The sequence below is a fragment of the Lagenorhynchus albirostris genome, chromosome 16 (genome assembly GCF_949774975.1).
Source record: "Lagenorhynchus albirostris chromosome 16, mLagAlb1.1, whole genome shotgun sequence".
Taxonomy (NCBI): domain Eukaryota; kingdom Metazoa; phylum Chordata; class Mammalia; order Artiodactyla; family Delphinidae; genus Lagenorhynchus; species Lagenorhynchus albirostris.
In genome coordinates, this window is record NC_083110.1 from 54,453,579 (window position 1) to 54,479,190 (window position 25,612).

The 25,612-nt window shown below is 51.2% G+C and overlaps 1 protein-coding gene across 3 annotated transcripts in view; it reads right to left on the minus strand.

The window, feature by feature from the left end:
• Positions 1-25,612, minus strand: part of CRTAC1 (cartilage acidic protein 1) — a 132,911-nt gene that overhangs the window by 40,652 nt on the left and 66,647 nt on the right. For all 3 annotated transcript variants that reach the window (XM_060126335.1, XM_060126333.1, XM_060126334.1), the window contains exon 3: positions 9,596-9,792. In XM_060126335.1, coding sequence (XP_059982318.1) covers positions 9,596-9,792 — 197 coding nt within the window. The remainder of the gene's footprint in view (positions 1-9,595; positions 9,793-25,612) is intronic.

Consider the following 25,612-nt stretch of genomic DNA (forward strand, 5'->3'; position numbering starts at 1 on the left):
ATCACGGGCTTAATTTGACTTGAGCCAGCCTTTCCCAAACATACTCAGCCATGGAACCCCTTTTTGCAGCTCACCTGTCAGCATCCGGCAGAACTAGCCTTGTTCTTAGCAAACTGCTGCGCGGGGGTGTTGACTTCGGGCCACGTTCTGGGCTTTGTGGCCAGAGGGGTTAGGGCGCCACGTACTGTTAGCCTCTTCCCCCCTTCCAGCCTCCTGACTTCTGAGCTGACCAGGGACGCCCAGAAGAATAAACTAAGGTAGAATGTGCAGCAGTGATGCACAGCCTTGTAGATCATAAATGGGAACGGCAAAATCAATGGCAGCCCTTCTGCAGGCAGAGGCCTGGAGGCCTGGGCGACAGGAGGGATGGGAGCCTGTGATTTAGGAAGAGCAAACGCTCTGGCAGCTGCAACCTGGGTAATTAGGTGTGTCAGGAAGACAGATAAACAGTGAGCTGTGTGGGTCGATGGCACTGGCAATAAACACCCAGCACTGGCCCCTGGCCCATGTCAGCGTGTAATCCCACCTTCTGGCTCCTTGTAGCTGCACTCTGCCCTGGGGCCCCTCACTGAGTCGGGGGCAGCAGCTCGGGAAGAAGAGAGGCTGTTAGTTGTAGGAGAGAGGGGCTCTCCCGAGTCCCTGGGGGTGACTCCTACAGCCCGGAGGCCTGGGAGAAACAGGGCATTCAAGGGCAGGGTAGGGGGCTCTGGAGGTCACGGCCCCTCTGAGAGGCACATCTGAGGACTTCCATTCCCACCCAGACTTTGGCCTGTTGGCATTAAGGGAGCATTGAAGGTCTCAGAGCTCAGTGGAACCAGCAGTTGTCGCCGGGTGGCCAGTTGAGAAGGCCAAGTGGAGGAGGCTCAGGGGCCCACCACTCCCTGCTGGCTGCTGGGGGAGGCCTCATGGAAGTAGGAGTCTCAGTCCCTCACTCAGGGCACTAATAGTTCATTTGATGACAGGAGGGATGGGCAGAGGCGATGCCATGGGACTGCGGTAAAACTAATACTACTTCACATTCCTATGGAGCTTTCTACGTGCCAGGCGCTTCACACACATTCACTCACTAACCCTCGCCACAAGCCCACAAGGTAGGTACTATTTTCAGGACCAATTTACAGATGAAGGACCTGAGACACAAGAGGCAAGGGGACTTGCCTATGATCCCCCAACTAGCAGAGCCCCGCAGAGACAACAGGACAGTACACCACGGAGATGCTGTGAAATCAGGCCACAGTGATCAGGGAGGGCTTCGTGACAGAGGAGGCACCTGAACCAAAGCATCAGAGTAACAACAGCACGGCTCCAGCGTGCAGAGCACTTAGGATAACCAGGCTCTGCGTGAAGCACTTCTTCTTGTTTTTTTACAATCATCATCTTGCCTAAACCCCTCAGGCACCTTGAAAGGTGGTGTAGCCCCATTTCACAGATGGAGAAATTGAGGGGCAGAGAGTTTCAGTTGCCCAAGAGCCAGTGGGTGGTGGAGACAGAGTCAAACCCAGGTCTTTCTGACTCCAAAGCCTGTGCTTCTGAGCACTCACTCCACTGCCCGTTAGGCAGAGAGGAGGGGCGGTGCTAAGGCCAGGTGGGGAAGCATCGGCAAAGGCACAGAGGGGACACTGAGTTTGCCTAGAGGGGAGGGTTTGTGCAGGTGCAGGAGGAACAGCATGGCAGGCCAGGAGATAGCCACTAATCCAGCACTGAGGGTGAAGGAGCCATGGGTGGTTTCTGATCTGGGGAAGACAGTGTTTCTGGAAGATTCACCTGGCAGTGGAGTGAGGTGTGGGCTAACAGTGGGGAAAATGAAGTGGGGAGGCTGCTTCTGGAGTAGCTCAGGCACGATCCCGGGTGATGCTACAGGGAAAGTGGGGAAGAAGCTCTGGGTGCAGGAGGCTGGAGAAGGAGGGGCGGGAGGGCGTGGCTCGGTCTGGCGGATCAGAGCCAGTCCACAGTGCAGGGTTAGTGATGGAAGCAGGGACACTGGGCCAGCCGAGGGTGGAAGCAGGAGCTTGGCCTTTGAGGGGATCATAAGGTCGCCGAGAAGGCATGCCCAAGGGCTCGCTGGCCATGAGGGATGGCAGGTTGCAGAGCAGTGAGGCTGGAGCTGGGGCGGAAGGGAAAGACCAGTCTTTCTTCCTTCTCAATCTTTCTTCTTCCACCCCAGGGAGAAGAGAGAAATCCGATGAACCTCTGCCGAGTGCATCACCCACATTAGCTCAGTTGGTCCTCTCCACAGTCGCATCAGGAAGACAGATTCTTTGTTTTACAGAGAGAAATTGGGCTCAGAGGATTGAACCGTTTACCTAATGCACAGCTGTTGTTAAGTGGCAATGCCGAGCCTCCAACTAGGGTCTGACTGCAAAGCCCCTCACCACATATTAAAGAGCTGGGCAGATTATGGAGAACAGTATGGAGATTGCTTACAAAACTAAAAATAGAGCTACCATATGACCTAGCAATCCCACTCCTGGGCATATATCCAGACAAAACCATAATTCGAAAGGATGCATGCACTCTGATGTTCACTGCAGCTCTAGTTACAAAAGCCAGGACATGGAAGCAACCTAGTCCATAGACAGAGGAATGGATAAAGAAGATGTAGTACATATACACAATGGAATATTACTCAGCCATAAAAAGGAATGAAATAATGCCATTTGCAGAGACATGGATGGACCTAGAGATTGTCATACAGAGTGAAGTAAGTCAGAAAGAGACAAATATCATATAATATCGCTTATATGTGGAATCTGGAAAAATGGCACAGATGAACTTATTTGCAAAGCAGAAATAGAGACACAGATGTAGAAAACAAACCTATGGTTACCAAGGGGGAAGGGGGTGTGTGGGATCAATTGGGAGATTGGGATTGACATATATACACTACTATGTATAAAATAGATAACTAATGAGAACACACTATATAGCAGAGGGAACTCTACTCAATGCTCTGTGGTGACCTAAATGGGAAGACAGTCTAAAAAAGAGGGGATATATGTATATGTATAACTGATTCACTTTGCTGCACAGCAGACACTAAAAATAAGTAAATAAATAGCTGGGCGGGAGCTGGTGGAGGGCAGTCCTGGCTCCCGAGGAGCCGCATTTTTTGTTAGGACCGAGGAAATGGATTTCAGGGCTCCATGCTCTTTTTTTTTTTTTTTCACGGTACGCGGGCCTCTCACTGTTGTGGCCTCTCCCGTTGCGGAGCACAGGCTCCGGACGCGCAGGCTCAGCGGCCATGGCTCATGGGCCCAGCCGCTCCGCGGCATGTGGGATCTTCCCAGACCGGGGCACGAACCCGCGTCCCCTGCATCGGCAGGCGGGCTCTCAACCACTGCGCCACCAGGGAAGCCCTCCATGCTCTTCATGATGCTGCTTGGACAGCCTCATCCCATCCTCGCTTCTTCTGGGGCCACGTGGGAATGAGGCACAGTGGGGATGGGGGCGGGGAGCCTGAGCAGTTCATGCGCTCGTCTCCCCAAATGGGATCATGCTGGGGGAGCCGAAAATCTGGGCCTTGTGTCCAAGGGAAACATGGCTGGAGATCAGGGACCCTGGGCTCCGTTTTAGGGCTTAGAGGATCCTAGGAAAAGAGGGTGGAGCCTCAGGGTTAGTGCATGTCAGGCTTTACCACGCACAGGAAGTCCTGGCCATCCTGGTAAAATGCAGATTCTGGTCTAGTCAGTCTGGGGTGGGGCCTGAGATTCTGCAAATTTATGAGCTTCCAGCTGTTGCCAGTGCTGGGCTGCGAAAGCTGCTTTGAGAAGCGAGGTGTAGAGCATCTGGGCGCAGCAGGACTGGGCCTGAGTAAAGAGCTGTGGACAGTGGGTGCTCTCTCAAGGCAGACTCATTTGCTGTGGGGGGCAGAAGAACCTGGAAGTGCAAGGCGCCCCCGATTTCCGTTCTTCTCTCTGGCGCAGTGACTGAAGCCTCCTCTCTGAGAGGTTACAAAAGCCCTGCTGAAGGCCTAAGTATAATATGGAGCTCAGAAGCCATCTGAGAAAAGAGGCATAAATCCAAGTTCATAAAAGGAAAAATGTTCTGCACTGCAAAACCCACCATGAGCGAAGACAAAAGAAAAATGACAAACAAGAGGAAACTATATGCAACTTGTATGACAGACAGAGGGCTGGTTTCCCTAATTTATAAAGAGGTGTTACAAATCAGTACGAAGAAGGCTGATAATCAATAGAAAAAAGAGACTCAAATATAAAGAAATATGTTCAGCCTCGCTCATTTTAAGAAAAATTAAAACTACACTTAGATCCCAATTTTTTTCCTATCAGATTAGCAAATATTTTAAAAAATGATGACATGTATTGGTGAGACTATTGGGGTGGGAAAGGCTCACTGGTATCGGGGCTGATAGGGGTGTAATTAGGACTGTCCCTTTGAAGGACATGCCATGCCTATCAAAACTACCCCTGTATATTCCTTTGATGCAGCAATTCCATTTCTATGAATTTACCTTACAGATACACCTGGAATTGTGGAGAATGGCATGTTGTACAAGCTTATTCATTTGGTGGCACTGTTTGCAAGCAATCTAACTATTCGTCAACAGAGGCCAATTCAACATATGGCAAATCTATACAACGGAGTACTATACAGCCATAAAAAAATGAGAAAGCTCTCTGTGTGCTGCTGTGAAATACTGTCCAAAGCTGATTGTTAAACAAAAAAGTAAGGGGCAGTACTGTGAACAGAGCGTGCTACTATTTGTGTAGAAAGGGAGGGAGGTATATGTAGATTGAAGATGGTGGAGGGTCAGTGACCATCCTGCTGAACTGAATGAGTTAATAAATAAGGTAGGGTGTGGGGCCCACAGTCCACAGTGACCCATTCAGCACCACACTCCTACTACCCCAGGCCAGGTCACGCGGGCAGGAGAGCTCAGGGCCACGCCAAGCAGCAGCTGGAGTAGCCAGCCCAGGAACTCTGAGGGATGGGCTCTGGGCAGGAGCTGCAGCAGGTCCTGGGCTCCTGGATGTGGAGGGGGTGTTGGAGCGGGCCTCTTATCCGTCTGTCCTGCACACACCCCTACCTGGTTTTTTACAGAGTAGTGTTGCCTGAAACACATTGGCTAGTACTCTTCCAGGTCAGTTAAGCTGTACGCTGCTTTCCTGCTCCAGGCCTCTTGGGATTGTGGTCGGTCTTCCTCTGTTCCCTCCCTCTTACTACTTTCCAGTTCTTAACCCTTGAGCTGTGCCTACCTGATACCCTCATCTGTGTGGTGTCTTATTTACATGATGGTCCTTTTCTCTTTCTGCTCCAAGAGTCTCTCTCTTCAGGCGGCCAGGAGGGAGGCCTGTGGCCCCTCCATCCAGGATGTTTCTAAAGTCTCTGCCTTTCTTCAAGCCACAGAATTATGACAGCCGTAGCTTAGAGAGCATGGATTAGGTCCTAGACACCATAATAAGTACTTTTCATTCATTATCTCAGCTGTTCATTCAAATATATATATTAAATGTTTATGGGCTTCCCTGGTGGTGCAGTGGTTAAGACTCCGCCTGCCAATGCAGGGGACATGGGTTCAAGCCCTGGTCGGGGAAGATCCCACATGTCGCGTAGCAACTAAGCCTGTGAGCCACAACTACTGAGCCCGCGAGCCACAACTACTGAGCCCGCGTGCCACAACTACTGAAGCCCGCGTGCCTAGAGCCTATGCTCCGCAATAAGAGAAGCCACCGCAATGAGAAGCCCATGCACCGCAACGAAGCCCCCGCTCGCTGCAACTAGAGAAAGCCCGCGCGCAGCAACGAAGACCCAACACAGCCAAAATAAATAAATAAATAAAAATTTTTAAAAATGTTTACTAAGTGACATAAGTATTTCTTTGGTCCTAGAGATACAACAGAAAACAAGACAAAGTTTCTGTCCCCATGGTGTTTAGCAGAAGAGTAGAAGAGATGAACAACAAACAAATATATAACATATTTTCAGACAGCAGTAAGTGCTCTGAAGAGAAATAAACCAAGTTAAGGGCGTAGGGAGTGATAGGGTACAGTCTTAAGGCTTTCAGGGAAGACCTCATCTGAGAAAGGGCCTGAATGAAGGGAAGGAGTGAGCCTTGAGAACAACGGTGGGAAAAGCATTTTAGGCGGAGGGAACAGCAAGTACAAAGGCCTCGGGTAGGAAAGCGGCGAGCAAGAGGAAGAGTGGAGGAAACGGAGCCAGAAGGGCGACTGGCTTACAGCCGGAGGGGTGTGGTGGGTGACGGTAAAGACTTTGGATACAGTCTGTGGGGCTACAGGAGGGAGTTGAACTTATGAAGTTGATATGATTTTCCTGTACTACATACAGGTGAAGGGGTTGAGACCGAGAAAGGTCAAGCATCTTGCCCAAGGTCACCCATTAGGTGAGGGGCACGTCCCAGGTTTGTACAGACTGACTCCCACGGGACACTGCCAGGACGCAGGACCCCAGTGCTGACATCCTAAAAGCTGGCTGAGGGACAGGGTGGGTCCGTCCTTCCAGAGGTCTCTCCAACGCTTGGGCACAGGCTAAAGCAGCCCCCAGTCATAAGCCATGGGCAGGTGTGGGCTGGCTGGGGCTCCTGGAGAGGATCGCCAGTTCCTCATTGTGGGCAGGGTGGCAATGGCTGAGCATCATGCCAGCTGGACCCAGGGAAGTGCTGACCTGACACAAATGGCTCCACACCCCACCCACTGTCGATGAATCAATCGAATCACTCAACTGAAAGATTAACTCAAACCCACAGACATCCCTCAAACCCACAGACGGTCACTGGGAGGTGCACGCCTGGGGCCGAGGCTGGGGGGCAGTGTCACCCTTACCCCAGCTCTGGGGGCCGAGCGCCAGCCTCTCCCAGAGGAACCTTCCTGGGGGCTCCATTTGCCTGCCTCTTCTTGTCTTCCCTCTGTTGTTAAACCTTCTCTCAGGCCAAATGCTTGTGCCTGTTCTTCCGGATTTATTTATCAAGTTTTAATTGTACTCTTAGGATGTTCAAGTTCTGGCTGGGCCAGAGGGAGGCACAAAATAACCAATACATGGACTTTGCCCTTGAGGAACTTAGTGGCTAGGAGAGTGGAGTCAGATTCCTAGAGAAATATAAGACTGCACTGGAAAGACAGGGCAGGATTTTTGTCTGTTACATTCACTGGGGCATCATCAGTGCCTAGAACAGTGCCTGGCATACGGTAGGTGCTCAGTAAATACTTACTCAATGAGTGAATACATTAGTGAGTAAATGGGGTGATGGTGAGGCTGAGCACGGAACCAACATGACTCTGGGGTATTGCTGTCAACCTTGACTGCACGAGGGAATCACCTGGAAAGCTTTCCAATCTGATAACTGGGTCCCGCCCCCAGAGGTTCAGATTGGACTGGACTGGGATGCTCCTTGGGAACTGGGCACGTTAAAGCTCCTCAGGAGATCCTAGTGTGCAGCCTGGGCTGAGCACCGCTGCTCGAGGATTCCCGATGAAATGCTCTAAGAGCGTGGGAGGGCAGCCGCTTCAAGACACCTGACGGTCGGGTCCCAGCCCCGGTGCTCCGCACTCAGTGAGTAGAAGAGTCTGTCCCCTTCCTCTGGGACAGTGCCTGCTGAGCCCACGTTAAACACCTCCTTCCACAGTTCTCCCCACCTGCGTCCCTCCAGCATCTTCCTGGGCACTCACTCCTTCCACAGCCGTCCCTTGCTGCTGTTCCCCTCCTGACCTTGCCCCACATTAAAGGTTGATCAGCCCATCAATTAATTGTGTCCTAATCCAATCTTGGCTTGGCTGGAGAGAGGGCAGTAAATCCAGCTGGGTAATCATGTCCTGATATTTGTGTAGGGATAATTACTATCTCTCAGGCCTCACTTGGTGGCAAGATGAGATGAAAACCCATAAAACACCACTTGGGGCTGTGGCTCATTGTTTCTCGGCTGCACAAAGCTGGCTGTCAGCCAGTCAGCTCCGCCTGCCCCTGCCCCTGGCACCAGCCCCAACCCCTTCCCTCGCCATTCATGCACATGGCAGGGCTCAACAGCAGGGGCAGTCTGGGGCTGGATCCTGGCTTGGGCTCAGCAACCAGCAGGGGCAGCATTATGGGCCCAGGGTAAAGCCAGTGTGTGTGTGTGTGTGTGTGTGTGTGTGTGTGTGTGTGTGTGTGTGTGTGTGTGTGTGTGTGTGTGTGTGTGTGTGTGTGTGTGTGTGTGTGTGTGTGTGTGTGTGTGTGTGTGTGTGTGTGTGTGTGTGTGTGTGTGTGTGTGTGTGTGTGTGTGTGTCTATGGGAGCAGGGAAGGTGGTCCCCATAGCCAGGCGGTCACCTGCCTCCAGGAGGTTGGGAGGGTCCTGAATGGTGAATTCACAGGTCTGAACCACAGGGTGTTGTTCAGACCAACCCGAAAGGCTGCTGCCATCTGGAAGAGTGCAGTGCATGTCCAACCTGGCCCCAAAGGGGCACTGGGCCCTGCATCCTTCAGGAGGAAGCCATGGCCTGGGACTTCCCTGCAGATGTTATGGCCCCAAGGGAGTAGACTTCCACCTGCAGCCCCAAGAACACAGTCCCCCAACTCATGAAACACTGAGCACCAACCATGAGCCTGGCTCTCCACTAGGCCCTGAGGGCGTCGGATTGAGTAAAGCCACAGAGTGTGTTGATTAAAAGGATGGATCTGGAGTCAAACACTTGGGTTTGAATCCTGGGACTTACAAGTTGTGTGGCCTTGGGCAAGTCATATGACCTCACTGTGCCTCAGTTTCCTCAACTATAAAGTGGGCCACACCAGTACCCACCTAACTGAGCTATTGTGAGACTTAAATGAGATGATGAATACAAAGTGCTTAGGTCCTGGCCCGGCACACAGTAGGTGCTACTTCAGTATTAGTTGTTATCGTTACTCTTGCTATCATGTAGCCTTCTGGGTATCAGTTTCTCTCAGCCATTCCTTGGTGTGTAGGACCTCACTACTCAAAGTGTGGTCCCTAGACAAGCAGCAGCATCATAGCTGAGAGCATGTTAGCAATGCAGGATCTCAGGGCCCAGCCAGGCCTGCTGAGTCAGAACCCGCATTTACACAAGAGCCGAAGTGACTGGGATGGCACTCTGGGCCAGGACAGGCCCCAGATCTGTCTTCCACCAAGTTGTACCCCCAGCACCTACCGCCTCTGGTCTGGTGTGCTGTAGGTGCTCTGCAGGAATGTGGGGTGAAAAAATGAGCTCAGCTGAAAGCTATGGGGGCCTTTGAAGGATTTCAAAGCATTTTAGAAAGTTCCCTAGAAGCAGCACGGAGGGCTATGCCAGGGAGTCGTCTGCGAGCTATGGGAGTGAGAAGCGCTGAGTGGTTGAGCCGCCAAGAATCGGGGAGAAGGGAGGAGGGGTCAGTTAGGAGGACCGGGCTGCTGCTCGGAACGGGAGGTGAGGAGGACGTAAAGTCCGAGGGAGGGGACAGGTCTTCTGCTCAAGGCCTCCCTCTCCAGGGGCTGGGAGGTGAGAAACAGCTTCATGTGTAAGAGAAGAACGGAGCCTCCTGGGGCTGTCTCTGCTGGGATGGAGCGAGGTCCTGGGGAAGCCGGTGACAGTAACCTAGTGCCGGGAGGAAGAAGGTGGGGGCCAGGGGAGGCCCAAGGCCCCCAGCCCTTACCGGAGAAGGCATTATTGGTGTTGAGGAAGTAGATCTCCTCACGGCCATCCCCGTCGATGTCGCAGGCTGTGACCCCGATGGCGTTGCCCTGCCGGTCCCGCAGCGCGTAGTAGGGGGAGCTGCGCTCGTCCACCGCGATGTTCACCAGCCGCTTCTGGGCCCGGTCGTACTTCAGAACCAGGTTGGGGCCATTGTACCTGGAGGAGGAAGGGGGAGGGACGTTGCGGGGAGGAGCTGGGCCCACCTGGCTCTAGCCGACCAGAGCAGTGGGCTCAGAGTCTTCCCGGACAGGTCTATGTGGGGACAAATCAGCCCCGGAACGTTCCTGGGGAACTGCTGTATTCCTGGGGAACCCTTGGCAGCCTTGCCTTGGGGTCCCCGGGTATTTGACGAGTGTCCCTGAATCAGATGTGGACCGAAGCAAAGGGAGAGTCAGCAGGTCCCACGTGGGATGCAAACAAGGAGCAGGGTGGTGGAGGGGAGTGGGCAGTCAGTGATAAGCCCCTTACCATAGGCTTTGCTGAAATAAACCCCCTGACATTTATCTTGCTCATTTCAATGTAAAAGGCACTTTCATATTTATGATCTCATTAATTTAAATTTAACAACAATCAAGTGAGGTAGGCATGGAGTCTGCATTATTAACCCATTTTGCAGGTGAGGCAACTGATGAACTTCATCAGGGAAAGTGAGGCTCAGAGAGGTTGAGTGCCCTTCTCAAGGTAACGCAGCTAGTAAGCATCAGGTGCTGGAACTCAAACCCAGGCCCTCTCTGCTAACCCAAGGGACCTGGAGTGAATTCTGGAAGCACAGAAGGCTTTGTCATTGAGGTCTGGAATGACTCTCTCTTGACAGAAAGTCCCAGCATTTAAACAGTAGGATGAAACTGGCATCCCAGACAGGAGATTACAAATGCATCTAAAGCCATCAGGTGGACCTGCTGGATCGCTTTGTCCGAGGCACTGGAAGGAAAACACTACAGACCTCCTCAGTCCTCACCTCTCTTCGTCTGACTCTCCTGCAACCACGAGACCTCCCTGATGCTTGCTCTTGCCTCAGGGATTCGCACTTGCTGTTCCCTCCACCCAGGATACTTTTCCTCCAGGTACCCACATGGCTGTCTCCCTCCTTCATGTCCTTCAGGCCCTCACGCAATCTTCCCTTCTCTGAGAGGCCTTCCTGCCCACATTCCTGAAACCTGCAACCACCGTCACCCCGTACCCTTGCCCCTCACCCATGCTCTCTTTCCCACGGCTTTTTACCACCGGTTGACCGGTCTCTAGCTTCCCATTTAGCTCTTCCTTCTCTGTCTGGTCCTGCTAGAATGTCAGCTCCACAAGGGCAGAACTTTTTGTCTGTTTTGTCCCCCAGGACCTAGCACAATGCCTGGCACACAATAGGTGCTCAGTAAATCCTTGCTGACTGATTGAGTGGATCCTCAGACCCCATGTCTGAGTCATAAGGGCTTAGGTGTCCCGTGGTCGATTTCTTCCCATTGCCTTCCCATGTGGAGAAAGTGGTGTGTCCAAGGTCACCCCAGGCAGCACAGCCAGGAATGTCTGGACTCCTCCCTCCTCCTGGAACACCTGTCAGGCTCTCCAAAGGAACCTGGCCACCCCCCATCCATTAGTCCCCGGGCTACTGCCTTTGTTTGAACCTGAGCGTGTACATCCCGAGTGAAGTTCAGCTGCCAGCCTCTGGACGGTCCCCAGCCGAAAACACTGTGGGGAGGGAGGAAAGACCTCTCCAAGGTCTTTGAGAGAAATCACTTCTTGCTTTCCTGAAACAGAACCAATTTAGCCCTTTGTCACCAAGATGCAGAGCCAGTGAAGTCTGGGGGATGCTGAGTGACTGGCCACGCGCCTTCTGGCAGCCACAGTGTGCGGAAGGGGAGACGGAGCTTACTGGGGGCTGAGTCAGCACTCGGTAACGGGAGGTTGCGCCTCAGACACCTTGACAGAGTGTCTGAGGGCTGTGCATTGAGGGCGCGGCATGACCTATGGGACGTGTCTAGGCAGCAGAGATGGAACACTTGGGTTCCAGCACCGTCAGCAGCTGGCTCCAGCCCCCAGGGGCAGGAAGTGCCTCGTGGGTGCTAAACACTAAGCCTCAAAGCCTCCAGGTCTTCTGTTTACTACCATTACTGCTCCTCACAAGATAGTACAGTTCTGCGGCGCTAGGCCTTGCTAAAAGCACTTTCCCATGCGTTGCCTCACCTGAGCCCTAGTAATCCCAGAAAGAAGGTAGAGAAGGCATTTTTCTAGAAAAGGAAACAGAGGGTCAGAGAGGCAAAGTGAGGTTACACAGCTCGTACATGGCAGCACTAGGCTTCTAACTGTCTTCAGGTCCAACCCTGTGCTCTTTCCACACTGCCTATGATGCCAACACTCTCTGTCCTCTGCATTTTTTTTTCTTCTGGTGGCCTCTCTCAAAGCAGCGACATGGGAAATGCCCAAGAACTTCACATGAAGTGGAGATAATGACCCTACATTTCTATCGCACTTTACAGTTTATAAAACACTTTCTCAGCCTTGATTTCATTTGCTTCTCTGCAGGTCTTGACTCTTCCAGAGGTTAGTTTTGTGACCTTAGGCTGGTCAGTTCCCCAATCTAGGTTCTGAGTTTCTCTTCTGCAAAACGAGAGTGGGACTAAATCAGAGGGTCACAAAGTGTGTGGACAAACGCGGTCTTGGGGACGGGCTTCTGCCCTCTCCTCTCAGCTTCATCCAGAGCATTTCTATGTCGATGCATTTTATTTTATGCGTCACGTTCCATAAAATGTTGTTTAAAAACGGATTCCAGAGCCACTGGCCTAGAAGCCGTGTGAGAGCACTTCTTAGTCTAATGCTCTTGAAACAATAGTGCCTTGCGTCTAACCCACCTCGGGAGACGGACAGAGCGGGCGTGGCCCCCCCCCAGGCTACGGCTGAGGAGCCTCCACATGAAGTCCAGCACTGACACCCCTCCTCGCACCCCCTGTCCCTTGGGTCTCCCCCAAGGAGAATGTCTTTACCACCCCCAGTGGGGGGAGAGGCCATGGCCTCTGCACTTATTGGAGGCCAGTCCTTTCACCCTGAATGGGGGGTGATGGGCGTGCACACAAGGTCCCTGCTCCCATGGTGGTGGCCCTGGGGGAGTGGATGGCCCTGGACCATCTCTTGTTTGAAGGACTTGGGGGTGCTAGTTCCAGTGTACTCCCTAAGGTGTAGAGGGGTCGGGGTACTAGGCTGGCTCAAATCCTCCATCTGTTACAGAGTGAGCACGTGCCGCAGAGTCCTCCCAAGCCTACATGGCAGCCTGGGATGAATCCTGACACTCTGTCCCCTTGCGTCCCACCACCCGCCCCCCCCCAAGGGACTACAGACACAAAGCCAGACCAAGGGCTCCTAGGTAGGTGTCCCAGCAACACGGGGTGCAAGGCTGAGAGGTGGGGCACGGAGCTGCCACCCCTTCCCCCCACCCACCTGGCTGGGTCTGCTGCACTGATATCCAAGCCTCTCACAATCTGCCCCCAGGACAGCCAGCCTTATCCCCTCCCCCTCTTCTGCATGAAGAAGGCTTATCCCCTCCCCCTCTTCTGCATGGGGCTGACGCTCCAGTTGGTTCCATCCCACCCCGCCCTACGCTCCTCACACGAAGCCTGCCCCAGCTGCCTGGGCTACATGTGATCTTCTCTTCCCTGGACACCCACAGCGTTTTGCACCTTGCTTATTACCACGAGGCAGAGTTGTTTGTGTTCCAACATCACTTCCCCTCATTAAAACATATGCTTCTTGAGCCGAGGAAGCATGTGGATACAGCTCTGTGTTTGCTGTGCCTAGAGCCATAGTTGGCAGAGAGAAGATGCCCAGCAAGTGTCTGTCATAAAAGTGAGTGAGTGAGCAATAACGGAAAATAATCACGGGTGGCATTCGCAGAGCAGTCACCACGCGCCAAGCACCCTTCTGAGTACTTCACACCCACTACTTCACTTCATCCTCATGACGATCCTAGGATTTTACAGGTGTGGAGACTGATGTTCAGAGGTCAGCCACAGTCCCACCACGGTCCTTCTGGGGCTGCAGTTCCCACCAGTCGGGGAAGATGGATGTGAAGGACGTGGGATTTCATGTTTCCTCTCTCTGACACCGCCCGAGATTGTTGGGCACTTCTAGAAATTCAGGAGGCTTTGAAGCTCAATTAAACAGGCTTAGGGGGCTTCCCTGGTGGCGCAGTGGTTGAGAGTCCGCCTGCCGATGCAGGGGACGCGGGTTCCTGCCCTGGTACGGGAGGATCCCACGTGCCGCGGAGCGGCTGGGCCCGTGAGCCATGGCCGCTGAGCCTGCGCATCCGGAGCCTGTGCTCCGCAGCGGGGGAGGCCACAACAGTGAGAGGCCCGCGTACCGCAAAAAAAAAAAAAAACAGGCTTAGGAAGTGGGACAGGGTCCTGTGTTCTCGAAAAGCAGCTGCGACTTCATAATATCAAAGGCTGGGCCAGCGGGCACAAGTGATTGGCTCAGTGGAAATTTAAAAATCTGCTTGCGAGACACCAGCGGGGCACAACCCATCCTCGTGTGAGTGCCGCCCAGTTTTCACGCTGGTCCACTGTCGACAGGGAGGGGCCTTGGGGTCAGGCCAAGAAGAGCAGCCAGGGCGTGGGGTCCTGGGCCTGCCACTTCCTGGCTCTGACCTTGAGCCTGTCACTCAATTCCTCTAAGCTTCAGCTTCCTCAACTATAACTCTGTGAGGATAAGAGACAGTGTGTGTTATGATAACACTTGGTAAACTGTGAAGAGGTTACACAATTATAAGTTCTCATCGTTACTTAAAAAAAAAGCCGAGGAACAAGCTCTCACTCTCTATAGTGATCACTTCGAGTTTCCAAACACACACTAACATTTCTCATCCCCAAACATCCCACCTGTGACCTCTCATCTTCTGCTGGAATATTTCTTCATTCCCCTTTGTCACTAAACTCAAAGAGATGTCTTTACAAGTGCTCTCCATTTTCTTACCGACACTTTACCCCACCTGCTATCCACATTCCACCCCCCCGACTCCAGCAAAGCTGCCCTTGTTATGGCCATTGGTGGCTTTCATGAGGCCACAAATAGGGATGCCCTTTCTGTCCCATCTCCTGGGGACCCTCAGCTGTATCTGGCACAGTGGCCTGGGCTCTCGGCCACTTGCCTCTTATAACACTCTGCTCTCTTGGCTCTGAGGATGCCGTCCTCCTCTGGTTTTCCTTCTTTCTCTCTGGTTCCCCCTCCTTTTCCTCTTTGTAGGCACTCCCTCCTCTCTCTGCCTCTTAATGTTGGAGTCCCCAAGCCCGGTCCAGGAGCCCCTTCTCCTCTCTCCATCCCCTTTCACTAGGGGATAATATCCAACCCCATGACTGACAACTCCCAAATTTATACCTCCAACCCAAATCCCCAGTCCAACCTCAGACTCATATATCCGACTGCCTACCTGACATCTCCCCCTGCATGCGCCACAGTCATCTCCGATGGAATGTGACCAAAATGGAACTATTGATCGCTCCTCCCTGCAATGGGCATCCAAATACCAAAGCCAGAAAGCTGGTGTCAGCCTTGGTTCTCCCACTTCCTTGACTTCACATCTAATTCATCAGTCAATCCCGTCATTTCTACCTCTTAAAATATTTCAAATCCTTTCTCTTCTTTCCCCCTCCACTGCCACCATCTCTGGAGAGCCTCCTTTCTCTGCTTCCCCACTTCCCCCACCAGTTGAAATCCCCCACAGCATAGCCAGAGTCATCTTTTTAACACATAAATCAGATCAGCCATTCTCCTGCCTAAAACCCTGTGGTGGTTTCCCATTATGTTGGAATGAAACCCAGACCTTTTATCACGCCTGTCCTGGGAGCATATTCGCTTTGCTTCCTGCCTTGCTGACCGCATAACACCACACCACCTCCCTTTCAGCTCCTAAAGGTCCAGCAGGCAGGTCCCAGCCCTCTGACCAGAGCACCCTCCCTCCACCTCTCTCCTGGGCCGGCTTCATCTCATCCTTTAGGTCTCACCTGGAAAGGCATCTCGAAGAGACCTTCTCCTCCTCCGTATTCCAGTCACGGCCTCCTCTGTCCTACTCTGGTTTGGTTACCTATGTATTGCCCATTTCTCCCAGGAAACTATAAGCTTCAGGAGGGCAGGGACTGTGTCTGCTGTGTTCACTTCTGTCTCCCCATCACCTAGGGCGTAACAAGCACTCAATAAATACTTGTAGAGCGAACGAAATAGAAGGAGCCTCTGGGAGGTACCAGATCATCACTGGGTGGCCGAGCAAAGTCAACTGAGCCACCAGTCTCTTGCTTGGTCTTTGATCCTCTGCTTACATTAGTCCTCAAGTTATGTACAAACATGGTAACAACACCAGGAGGAGGCCAGGAGCTGGTGTCCTGAGTAAAGGTGAGAGAGAGTAACAAGGTATTATAGATAAAGACAGAGGACCAGCCTTTCTCTCTGTTGAGAACTGTTGACCTACATGAAAAAAAATCATTTAGGCAGTTACATAAAGGGGAAGCCAGATGAAGGGATGTAATGATTATTGGGTACCTACTATATATTAGATACTGTGCTACGTAGTTTATACATGATATTTCACTGTACATAAATAGAAACTTGGCTGAAATTTGAAAAATATACTACTTTGAAAACTAAGAATAGGGAACTTTTTTCATTAAAAAGGAAAATAATGAAAAATATATAGCTATTCAACATTATAATCAGGGGAGAGATGCAGGGAGACGAGACAGATGCACGTATAAATCCGAATGCAAGAGAGAGACACACAAGAATACAGAAAAATGGAAACTGAGGGGCAATGAAGCCCTGAGCATAGAGAGAAAAACACTGTAAACACAGATAAAGAGATTGGCCTGTAAAGACACTGGGACACACAGAAGGGAGGATACACAGACCCAGAGAGAAAAAGAGAGAGATCTCTGGAAAGATACAAAGTCGTGGAAATATCAACAGAGCTCTGAGATATTATCATAGAGAAACAACTCATCTTATGGCCTTTCTGGGCATTTCCTTCAAAGGGTTTTAAAGATGTGTGGCATTTTCAGGACTACAGGCGTAAGGGGCTATTTTATTCTTGGTTATTTCAATACCCTTATTTTATAGATGAAGAAGTGAATTTCAGAGAAGAGTGACTTTCTGAAAGTCAAACAGCTAATCATTAGACAAAATATATATTGAAAGACAAACTGATCCCTTAGTCTAAAGCAGGGATCAGCAAAATCAAGACCTTTGGGCCAAGTCTGGCCTGCTGCTTATATTTGTAAATAAAGTTTTATTGGAACACAGACCTGCTCATTCATTTACATGTTTTCTGTGGCTGTTTTTCCTGTACAACAGAGCTAAGTAATTGCAACACAGACTGTATGGCCCAAAAGTTGAGAATATCTACCATTTGGTTCTTCACAGAAAACGATTTTAAAGGCTTGTCAGCCTTATATTATGGGTATATTACAGGTTCTAAGTCATCATTATCATAACAGAACACAAAATTAAAATAAGCTTTAGTAAAAATTAATTTGAGCTCAGTACTTGGGAACACACAGTTTTCTGAAACAAGTATTTAGAGAGAGTATAAGTTGAAGGGAAGAAAGGTGTTAGGTCTTAGAATAGAGATTGTGAGGTAAAATAATCTGCAGGGAAAAAAAGAGACTGAGAAGAGTTAAGTAAGATGAGAACAGTGCTCTATACATGGGGTTTATCTAAGGTTAAGAAATGAGCACGTGCCCTCTGAGTGAAGTGGTTATAGGGATACGGTAGCTGATATCCAGAGATGGCTGCCATCCTTTTCTTTCCTCTTTGTATGGACGTGTTACTCCACCCATGAAGAGGTGGAATCCATTTCGCCTCCCTTGACTCAGGGCTGGCTTTGTGACTTGACTCGGTTGGCAGAACGTGGGCCAGTTCTGGGCCTAGCCTTAAAGAGGCCCACCAGCTCCCACGTTGTCTCTGGGGGAAGCCAGTCACCATGTAAGAAGTTCGGCCACCTTGAGACCACCATGCTCTGAGGAAGCCCAATCTAGCCCCAGGGAGAGGCCATGTGGAAGAACCCCGAGGCATCAGATAAATGAGCAACGACTTCGTGGGCCTTCCAGCCCAGCCAAGCTGACGACACAGTGCAGCTGAGTGAGTGACACCAGCTGATGTCACATGGAGCAGAGCACCCCTCCACCCCTGCCAGCTGACCCTGCCCAAATTCCCGACTCAAAGAACTGTGAGAAAGGATAACTTGTTTTTAACTAGCTACATTTTTGGACAAGAAAGTAGACAACGATGACCTATCATTTCAGACCTAAGGGGAAGAAGAATTTATCTCTGGAAAATAGGAAAAAACATTACTCAGTAATCAGTAGAATTCTCTAAGATAGCCTTTTTTTTTTTGCACGGTACGCAGGTCTCTCACTGTTGTGGCCTCTCCCGCTGCGGAGCACAGGCTCCGGACGCACAGGCTCAGCGGCCATGGCTCACGGGCCCAGCCGCTCCGCGGCATGTGGGATCTTCCCGGACCGGGGCACAAACCTGCGTCCCCTGCATCAGCAGGCGGACTCTCAACCACTGCGCTACCAGGGAAGCCCTAAGATAGCCTTTTGATTCACAGTAGGCAGGTCTACACAAGGGAGGCCTGGATCTGTTGGGTTGACACATGGATCTCAGAATATCTTGAGGGTCTGTGCAGAGCATAAGGGTGGAAGGGTAATGAGAAATACAAGGATTCCGGAAACCCCTATTTTTCTACTCCTCCTTTGAATTCTTCTTTCCTTTCTAGCCACATCTGTTTCCCATTTTGAAAGCATAACCTTGAACATGGATCATTTCTTTGGAACTGTGTGTAATGCTCTTTTCCTTTTTACGCATTTAATTCTTTGAAAGCCATTGAAGTTAAGTAGGACCAGAAAACATATGGGAAGGCATTCCAACAGGAGACTCACAGATTGTATCCTAGAAGGGGACATATCCAGAGGCCAGGCGTTAGTTTAAAGGAAAGGAGACTGTTAATGGGAGGTTTCTAGCCATGATGAGAAATCTGGGGCTGGAGATCTTACAGGGGAGTGAATTGGATAAGTCTGGAAAGGGCAGCCCAGAAAACAAACAAACAAACAAAAACACTTGATCCTGAACTAGGAGCTAACCAGGGTGGAAAAGACCCCACAAATGCAGTGCAAAGAATAAGAAGGTAACTTTAAGATGAAGGATAAAAGCCTTTTGTCCTAAGGGATGGATGGTTTTTCAAGAAAGAGATGTTTGGCACCGAAAGGTCAGAATAATCTGCAGTGATGAGTGTCTCTGTTCTGTAAAAATTCCACGCAGACTGATTGATTTATGCCCTGTTCTAAAAAAGATCTGTGCTCAGCACGTGCTCTGTGCCCTTGGAATTTCTTATATTTTGATGAACATGGAGGCAACCAGAAGGCAGAGGCTACTGTTTGCAGCTCTAGCCCCTCCATACCTAGGACGATGCCAGGAAAAGACGGGTCCTCAGTCATGGTGTTCATGTTGATGGTTGATGATGATGGCGAAGACCATGACTCCATCCCTCAAGGCATGTTTATCTCAAGAAAAGAGGAAGACAGGGAGGCAGGAATTGCATAAACTATCAAAGGAGGGCTTCAGGGGACAGATGGAGGCTGGGTTAATCAGGACTCTTTGGTGGCAAGTGGCAAACACTCCACCTGAAACTAATTGAAGAAAGTACTGGTTCAGGTGTCCAACCTGCCAGAAGAGCAAGGGAACAGAGAGGCCTTGGGGTGCCTGGAGCCAGGGTTCTGACCAGGAGGTCGTCAGGACTTCCTCTCCCCTGGCTTCTCCCCTCTTCTCTGTTGGCCCCATCGTCTCACACCACCCTTCTTCACAAGGCCTGACCTGTATACACTCTCAGCCTCACACCTCAGCCTTAGCACGGAGTGGACAGGCTTGCTTTCCTCAGTTCCGATGTGAAAGACCCCAGGAAGGGGCCCTGATTAGCCCCGTTTTGGTCACATGTCCATCCTGAGAGCCAGGAGCTGGAGCCTACGGTTGACAGCCTTTGACTAGGACCAATGCTCATGAGAGCAGCATCTCAGTAGTGGAGCGATCACAGCAGGGAGGCCGGGACAGGGTGCCAGAAGCTGGCCTGGGGAGAGGCACAGGCAGAGGTGGAGTACAGGTTGGGCTGGCTCAGGGTGGGGGCAGGTGAGGGCAGGCATTTGGAGTTTTGAATCCAGAATGGGGACTGCCTGCCTCCAGCCCTTTGGAATGGCTGGGAAAAGGCAGTGGGAGCATCTTCTCTTGGGAGTGAGGTGGGTTCTGTGTGGGCAACATGGGACAGCAGAAAGCACACTGGACCTGAAGTCCAGAAAGGCTGAGAGGCAGTACAGCTCCGTAGTGAGAAGCTTGGACCACAAGCCAGACTGCCCGAGGGCACGTCCCTGCTTGCAACTCTCCAGCTGTGTGGGCATCCTTGAACCAGTCATCCAGCTGGTCCAGGCCTCAGCTTCCTGATACCAGCTCCTCTGCCATGGGTTGTGCCAAGGATGAAGATAAAGCCTGTAAAGTAGTCAACACAGTGCTGAGTGTGGAGCAAATGCTCAATAAACCCGAGTTAGTCAGTCTGTCTTCTCCCATCTACACTTAGTACCTGACACATAACGGGAACTCGATAAATATTTTTGAAAGAATGAATTATTATGATTATTACCTCTGTAGCCTTGAGCATAGAAGACTGTGAGCTCCAAGGAGTTCTAGACTGTATTTTATACTTCTAGTCTCCATCACAGTGTTTGATAAAGGAACCTGTGTACATACATTCCTGAGGATTCAGTTTCCTCATCTATAAAGTGGGGCTAATAATATTTGCTCTACCTCAAGGTCAGATGAAAGAAAATGTGTAAACTATGACACAGCTGCAGGTTTTGCACGTGCGTGTACACACACATGCACACACACGCATGCACAGACACACGCACACACACACGCTCACACATGCACGCACACACGCACACACAATATATGGCTGTTGTCTGCAGCAGAGATAGCCTCACTGAGCCCCCCAGGAGCCCTCGTTCTTCTACCCTGTTTGACAGGAGCTGAATGATAGACCCAGCGAGCTGCAGGAACGCCCCGTGAAATGGAGGTGACAGGAATTTGCTGAGGGTCTGGTCAGAGACAGCTGTGGTTTTCTCCAGCAGGCAGGAAGTCCGGAGCTGGGCGCTGGACTGGATGCGAGGTGTACAGGAGGCTGCCCTCAGTCAGCCTGGCCTGATGCCCGGGTTGGACAAGCAAGCAGACATAGGTCACCAGACACAGGTCACAGGCCCTGGTGAGGGCAGAGGACAGACAGGTCTTGGCTGGTGAAAGGCAGGGCTGCCATGTGAAGACAAGGACCCGTGGGCTCCCGTGGCTCACAGTTCATGGGCGGATGGAGACGGCCAGCTTCAACTTAGAAAAGGCCTGTCCTTCTAGCCCAGGGCTCTGTCCGCCCAGAGTCCTGGTCCAGACTCTAGCTGGGTGCAGGCCCTTTTCGTGATGACGAGCTTCCCCCGTGACAACTATCTGCTTGGAATTGCTAACACAAGTCACTGCTGGAGCCCTGCACCCATGCCCCACAGGGTACAGGGGCCACACACGTTGTCCCCACTTTGCCTGCTGGGATCTCCGCTTGCTCTCTCCGGACCCTGCGGACGGTGTCGTCCTGCTTGCTGGCCTCCATTCCCTACGCACCTGGCTATCCCCTCCCTGCGGTAAAATCAAGTTCCTTCCAGTTTTCCCTCATGCTGCAGCTAATGGAGGCATGCCTGGCTGTGTCTTGAGAAATAATGGTTGGAGGAAGCAGCAAAGCCTTCCAGTTGCTATGGAGTGTTAACTGATGAATTAAACTCTTCATTTTGATTTGGAGGAAATAGTCCTAGAAGAGACTCTTGCTTTAAAAACATATAAAGCTGTCAATTATGAAAGGCGTTCATTCAGAGGGGTCCTTGTTGCCACGACGGCTTGAATTCCCTTAGCCATGCATTAACACTAATCAGAATCTGGCTGCTGGAGAGAGTGTGCATTAAAACTCTAGGGACAGAAAATGTTGTGTGTTAAATATTAGTGAGAAAGTATCCAATGTACCTAGATATTTATTCCTTAAAGTGCTTGTAGTATAGAAATCACCTACCTGACTGGCAACTCAAGATAAACAGTTATTTTAATTACAAATGGAAGGTACATGACTATAATCTAAGGTCTTAGGTAACGCAGACATTTTACGTTTGAACCGTCCATCTAGATTAAAGACCTTGCAGGGACTGGTACCTCGGGATTGCAGAGGACCAGCAGGTAGAGAGACCCTTGCTACTCTAAGTGGGGGTGGGGACGGGTAGCACCAGCAACGTTTGGGAGCGTGTTAAAAATGCAAAATCTTGGGCCTCAGATCTCTGAGTCAGAATCTGCATTTTAATAAGATGCCACAGTGATTCATGTGCACATTGAAGTCTGAGAAGGGCGAGTCTGGATCAGTATTCCTCGGAGAGTAGCCTGTAGACCATTTACCTCGGAGATACCTGGTGAACTTGTTAAAAATGCAAATTCCTGAGCCCAGGGATCAGCATTTCAAACAAACTCCTGGGTGGTTTTTATGTTCACCAAACTGTGAGACCCAGCCCTAGTCCTTTCAATCTCCTCAAGATCCAGGAAGGACCAGTTGACACGCGGTGTTGTGAGTCCAGTAGGAAAGGATCTGGATGGACGTGATCTCTGCCATCTAGGGGTTTATAACAACATTGCTCCAGGTGAACAGGTAGAGAACAAGCTATGGTGTGAATACCTAGAAGCATTATATTATTGACTAATTCACAATCCATTTGAGTCTCCCAACCACACTGGTGGATGTACATCCTCCCTGAGGGTGAAGAATAACAGACAGGTTGTCGTCACCCTTCCTAGCTCTTCTCCTGGAACTGAGTCGACTCCCACTCCAAGGGACCATTCATTCTTTTGAGCTACCAAGCAGAGCCCAGCCCAGGGCTCAGCTACTCGAGCGTCCCACTCAGAGCAGATAGGAAACTGGTGATTCATTTCATTAGCCTTTTCCTATAAACCCTCCCCTCTCCCCCTCATGCCCACCACCCCTTCCCAGGAGCAGCAGGGTGCAGACCACTGCAGCTCTGCCCACATTGTTCCCCACACACAGGTCAGGAAAGGGTCAGATCAAGCCTAGGAGTCTGCCAGCATCAGCCCCTGGGGATGGCGTGAGCTTTCTTCTTCTCCTTTTGATGTCTGCATTTGGTTCCTTCAGAGAGAAGGAGACACGACCATAACACTCTGTTTTAGAGATAAGAGAAAACCAGCCAGCATCTTTTGAAATTCAATGTACAAGTGGAGATGGGGCAATGTGTGATGGGAGCCTGGCTGGGGATCTCTCTTGACTCAGAGCTTCAATAAATGGCAAGGAGCCTGGCCCTCAACGGCAGTCCTTTAGTGGAACAGTACCTGGCTTGGGCTAACCTGGCCCAGATCCCAGGACTCAAACACAGAGACCTCATGGTCTCGTGGGGTGCGTATGCGGCTGCCTAGTGCTTTCTGGTTTACCTACACATATGGCTTAATCCTCTCAGCGATCCCGTGGGGGTTATTATTTATCTCCTCTCCCCTTTAAATGCAAAACTAAGGTCAGGGGTTAGTCATGTGCCCATCACACCGCTGGAAAGTGTCAGGGCTGGGTCTTGAATTTGCTTCCTTTGATTCCAAATTCTAGTTTCTTTTTACCCCACCATAAGGCCTTATTTTTCTTCTATTCATGAACTAACATATTATTTTGACTAGACCAGGGATTCCTTTCGGCTAAGCTCTCTCCAAATTATACCAGTGAGTGCAGAACTAGCATGTGATATAGTCCCTCAGCAGGTGTGGTGGCCAAAGAAGAGTTACTGCTTCTTTCCTTTGTGGCTCTGGTGAATTCTCAAAGGTGGAGGTGAAAAATCAGTGCCAGATGGTTCTCACGGAGAAGTCTCCACGGCCTGGCGGCCGAGGAACCACCAGGGGAAGAATGTCTCTGCAGCTGAGGAACATGGCACGACCCGGCCGGACCCCAGACCACACAAGCCCCGCACGGCAGCACACACCTGACCTGGCTCAGCTCCACGTGCAATGTTCAAGACTGACAGTCGAGTGAAACGAGGGCAGAGGTGCTGTAGTGAGAGCTGCCTCGAGGAGGCGTGACTGCTCGTCTTGAGAGCCCGCTCCGGGCCCGGACGTGGACAGTGAGGAAGCTCAAGGGTGGCAGCACAACAAATAAGGCTCCCGTCCGCACAGCCACTGGCCTCAACAGAGAGACACAGACGTGTTGTCAGAAATGACAACTGGGAATTACAAATACCCGACCGAACGTTGTGATTGTCGGGGATGAGGTGCAGGGGGAGAGTGGATATCTGAGCAGGAATGTACAGTGACCGGGAGACTCCACCCTTGGAAAGCTCTTGTTGGAGATGAGAGGACTCCCGCCTGCCTGCCCGTGTCCAGGAGTGAGGTGCGTGCGTGCCTTTGACGCCTTATTCCAAGGATTCCAGCACGTGCCCTCCGCGCCTGCCTCTGTGTGAGACAATCCCCGCGTATGGAGTGTGCGCTGGGGCCGAGCGGGGACAACGAGCCCCTGTATTAGTTTCCTATGGCTGCTGTAACAAACGTTACCACAGCCTGGGCGGCTTAAAACAGAAATGGAGGGCTTCCCTGGTGGCGCAGTGGTTGAGAGTCCGCCTGCCGATGCGGGGGACATGCGTTCGTGCCCCGGTCCGGGAAGATCCCACATGCCGCGGAGGGGCTGGGCCCGTGAGCCATGGCCGCTGAGCCTGCGCGTCCGGAGCCGGTGCTCCGCAATGGGAGAGGCCACAACAGTGAGAGGCCCGCGTACCGCAAAAAAAAAAAAAAAAAAAAAACAGAAATGGATTGTCTCACAGTTCTGGAGTCCAGATACCCCAAATCAAGGTATGGGCAGGACTGCATCTCTTCAAGTTCCAGGAGAGAATCCCTTCCTTGCCTCTTGCAGCTTCTTGCAGCAGTAGGTATTGCTTGGCTTCGGGCCGCCTCCCTCTAACCACTGCCTCAGTGGTCACATTACCGCCTCCTCTTTTAAGCCCCGCCTGTGTCTCTTTCTTTTAAGGAAACGTGTGATTGCATTTAGGGCCCACCTGGATGGTCCAGGACACGCTCTTCTCAAAATCTTTAACTTAATCCCATATTTTCCCATATAAGGTAATGTTCGCAAGATCCAGGCATTAGGCCATGGGTGCATTTTTGGGGGCTCACCAATCAACCCACTACAGTCCCCTCTGAATTAACTCTTATTTTCCCATAAGACGTACCAGTTAGGATAATACTAGTAGTAGCCGGAGGGCGGGGGCCTACTAGATGCTTCATACGCATTAGCCACATACTCTTCCCCACAACTCTGGAAGGTCAATACTTGTATTCTCCAACGCAGAGAAGAACCAGAAGCTCTGAAGCCCACACTCCTTCAGCTTCACCAGAGCTTTTTGGTTTGTGTCCTGTGGGACCTGAAGGTCCTCAAGGATCCAGGGGAAAAGAAGAGAGGATGATGAGAAGGGCTCTGGGTCCCGAACCCTCTTCCACCACAGCAGCCCCACTTTGGTCTGATTTAGACGTTTGGAGACTGCAGAAGATTTCTCTTTGCTCCAAAGGGTTAGGCTGAGAAAATAAAGTTTGCAAGCCACAGCTCTGCATTTCACTGCCTGGCATTGTTTGGGCATCGGCCCAGGTTCAGGAGCCCCACCTTTGGAGGCAGACACACCTGGGCTCTGTGTCTTTGGGCAAGTTACCTAACATCTCTGAACATCATGTTTCTCATCTGTGCAGTGGAAATAGTAACGCTGTCTACCTCAAAGAGTTGGCGTGAGAACGGAACAAGCTTAGAGTGCACCTATAATGCTTAAAAATGCTCAAGAAAGAAGAGCTATTATTTTCATTGTTATCTTCATTGGCTTGTGCATTTCTCTACTGATCAGTTCCCTTGATATTCAATCTG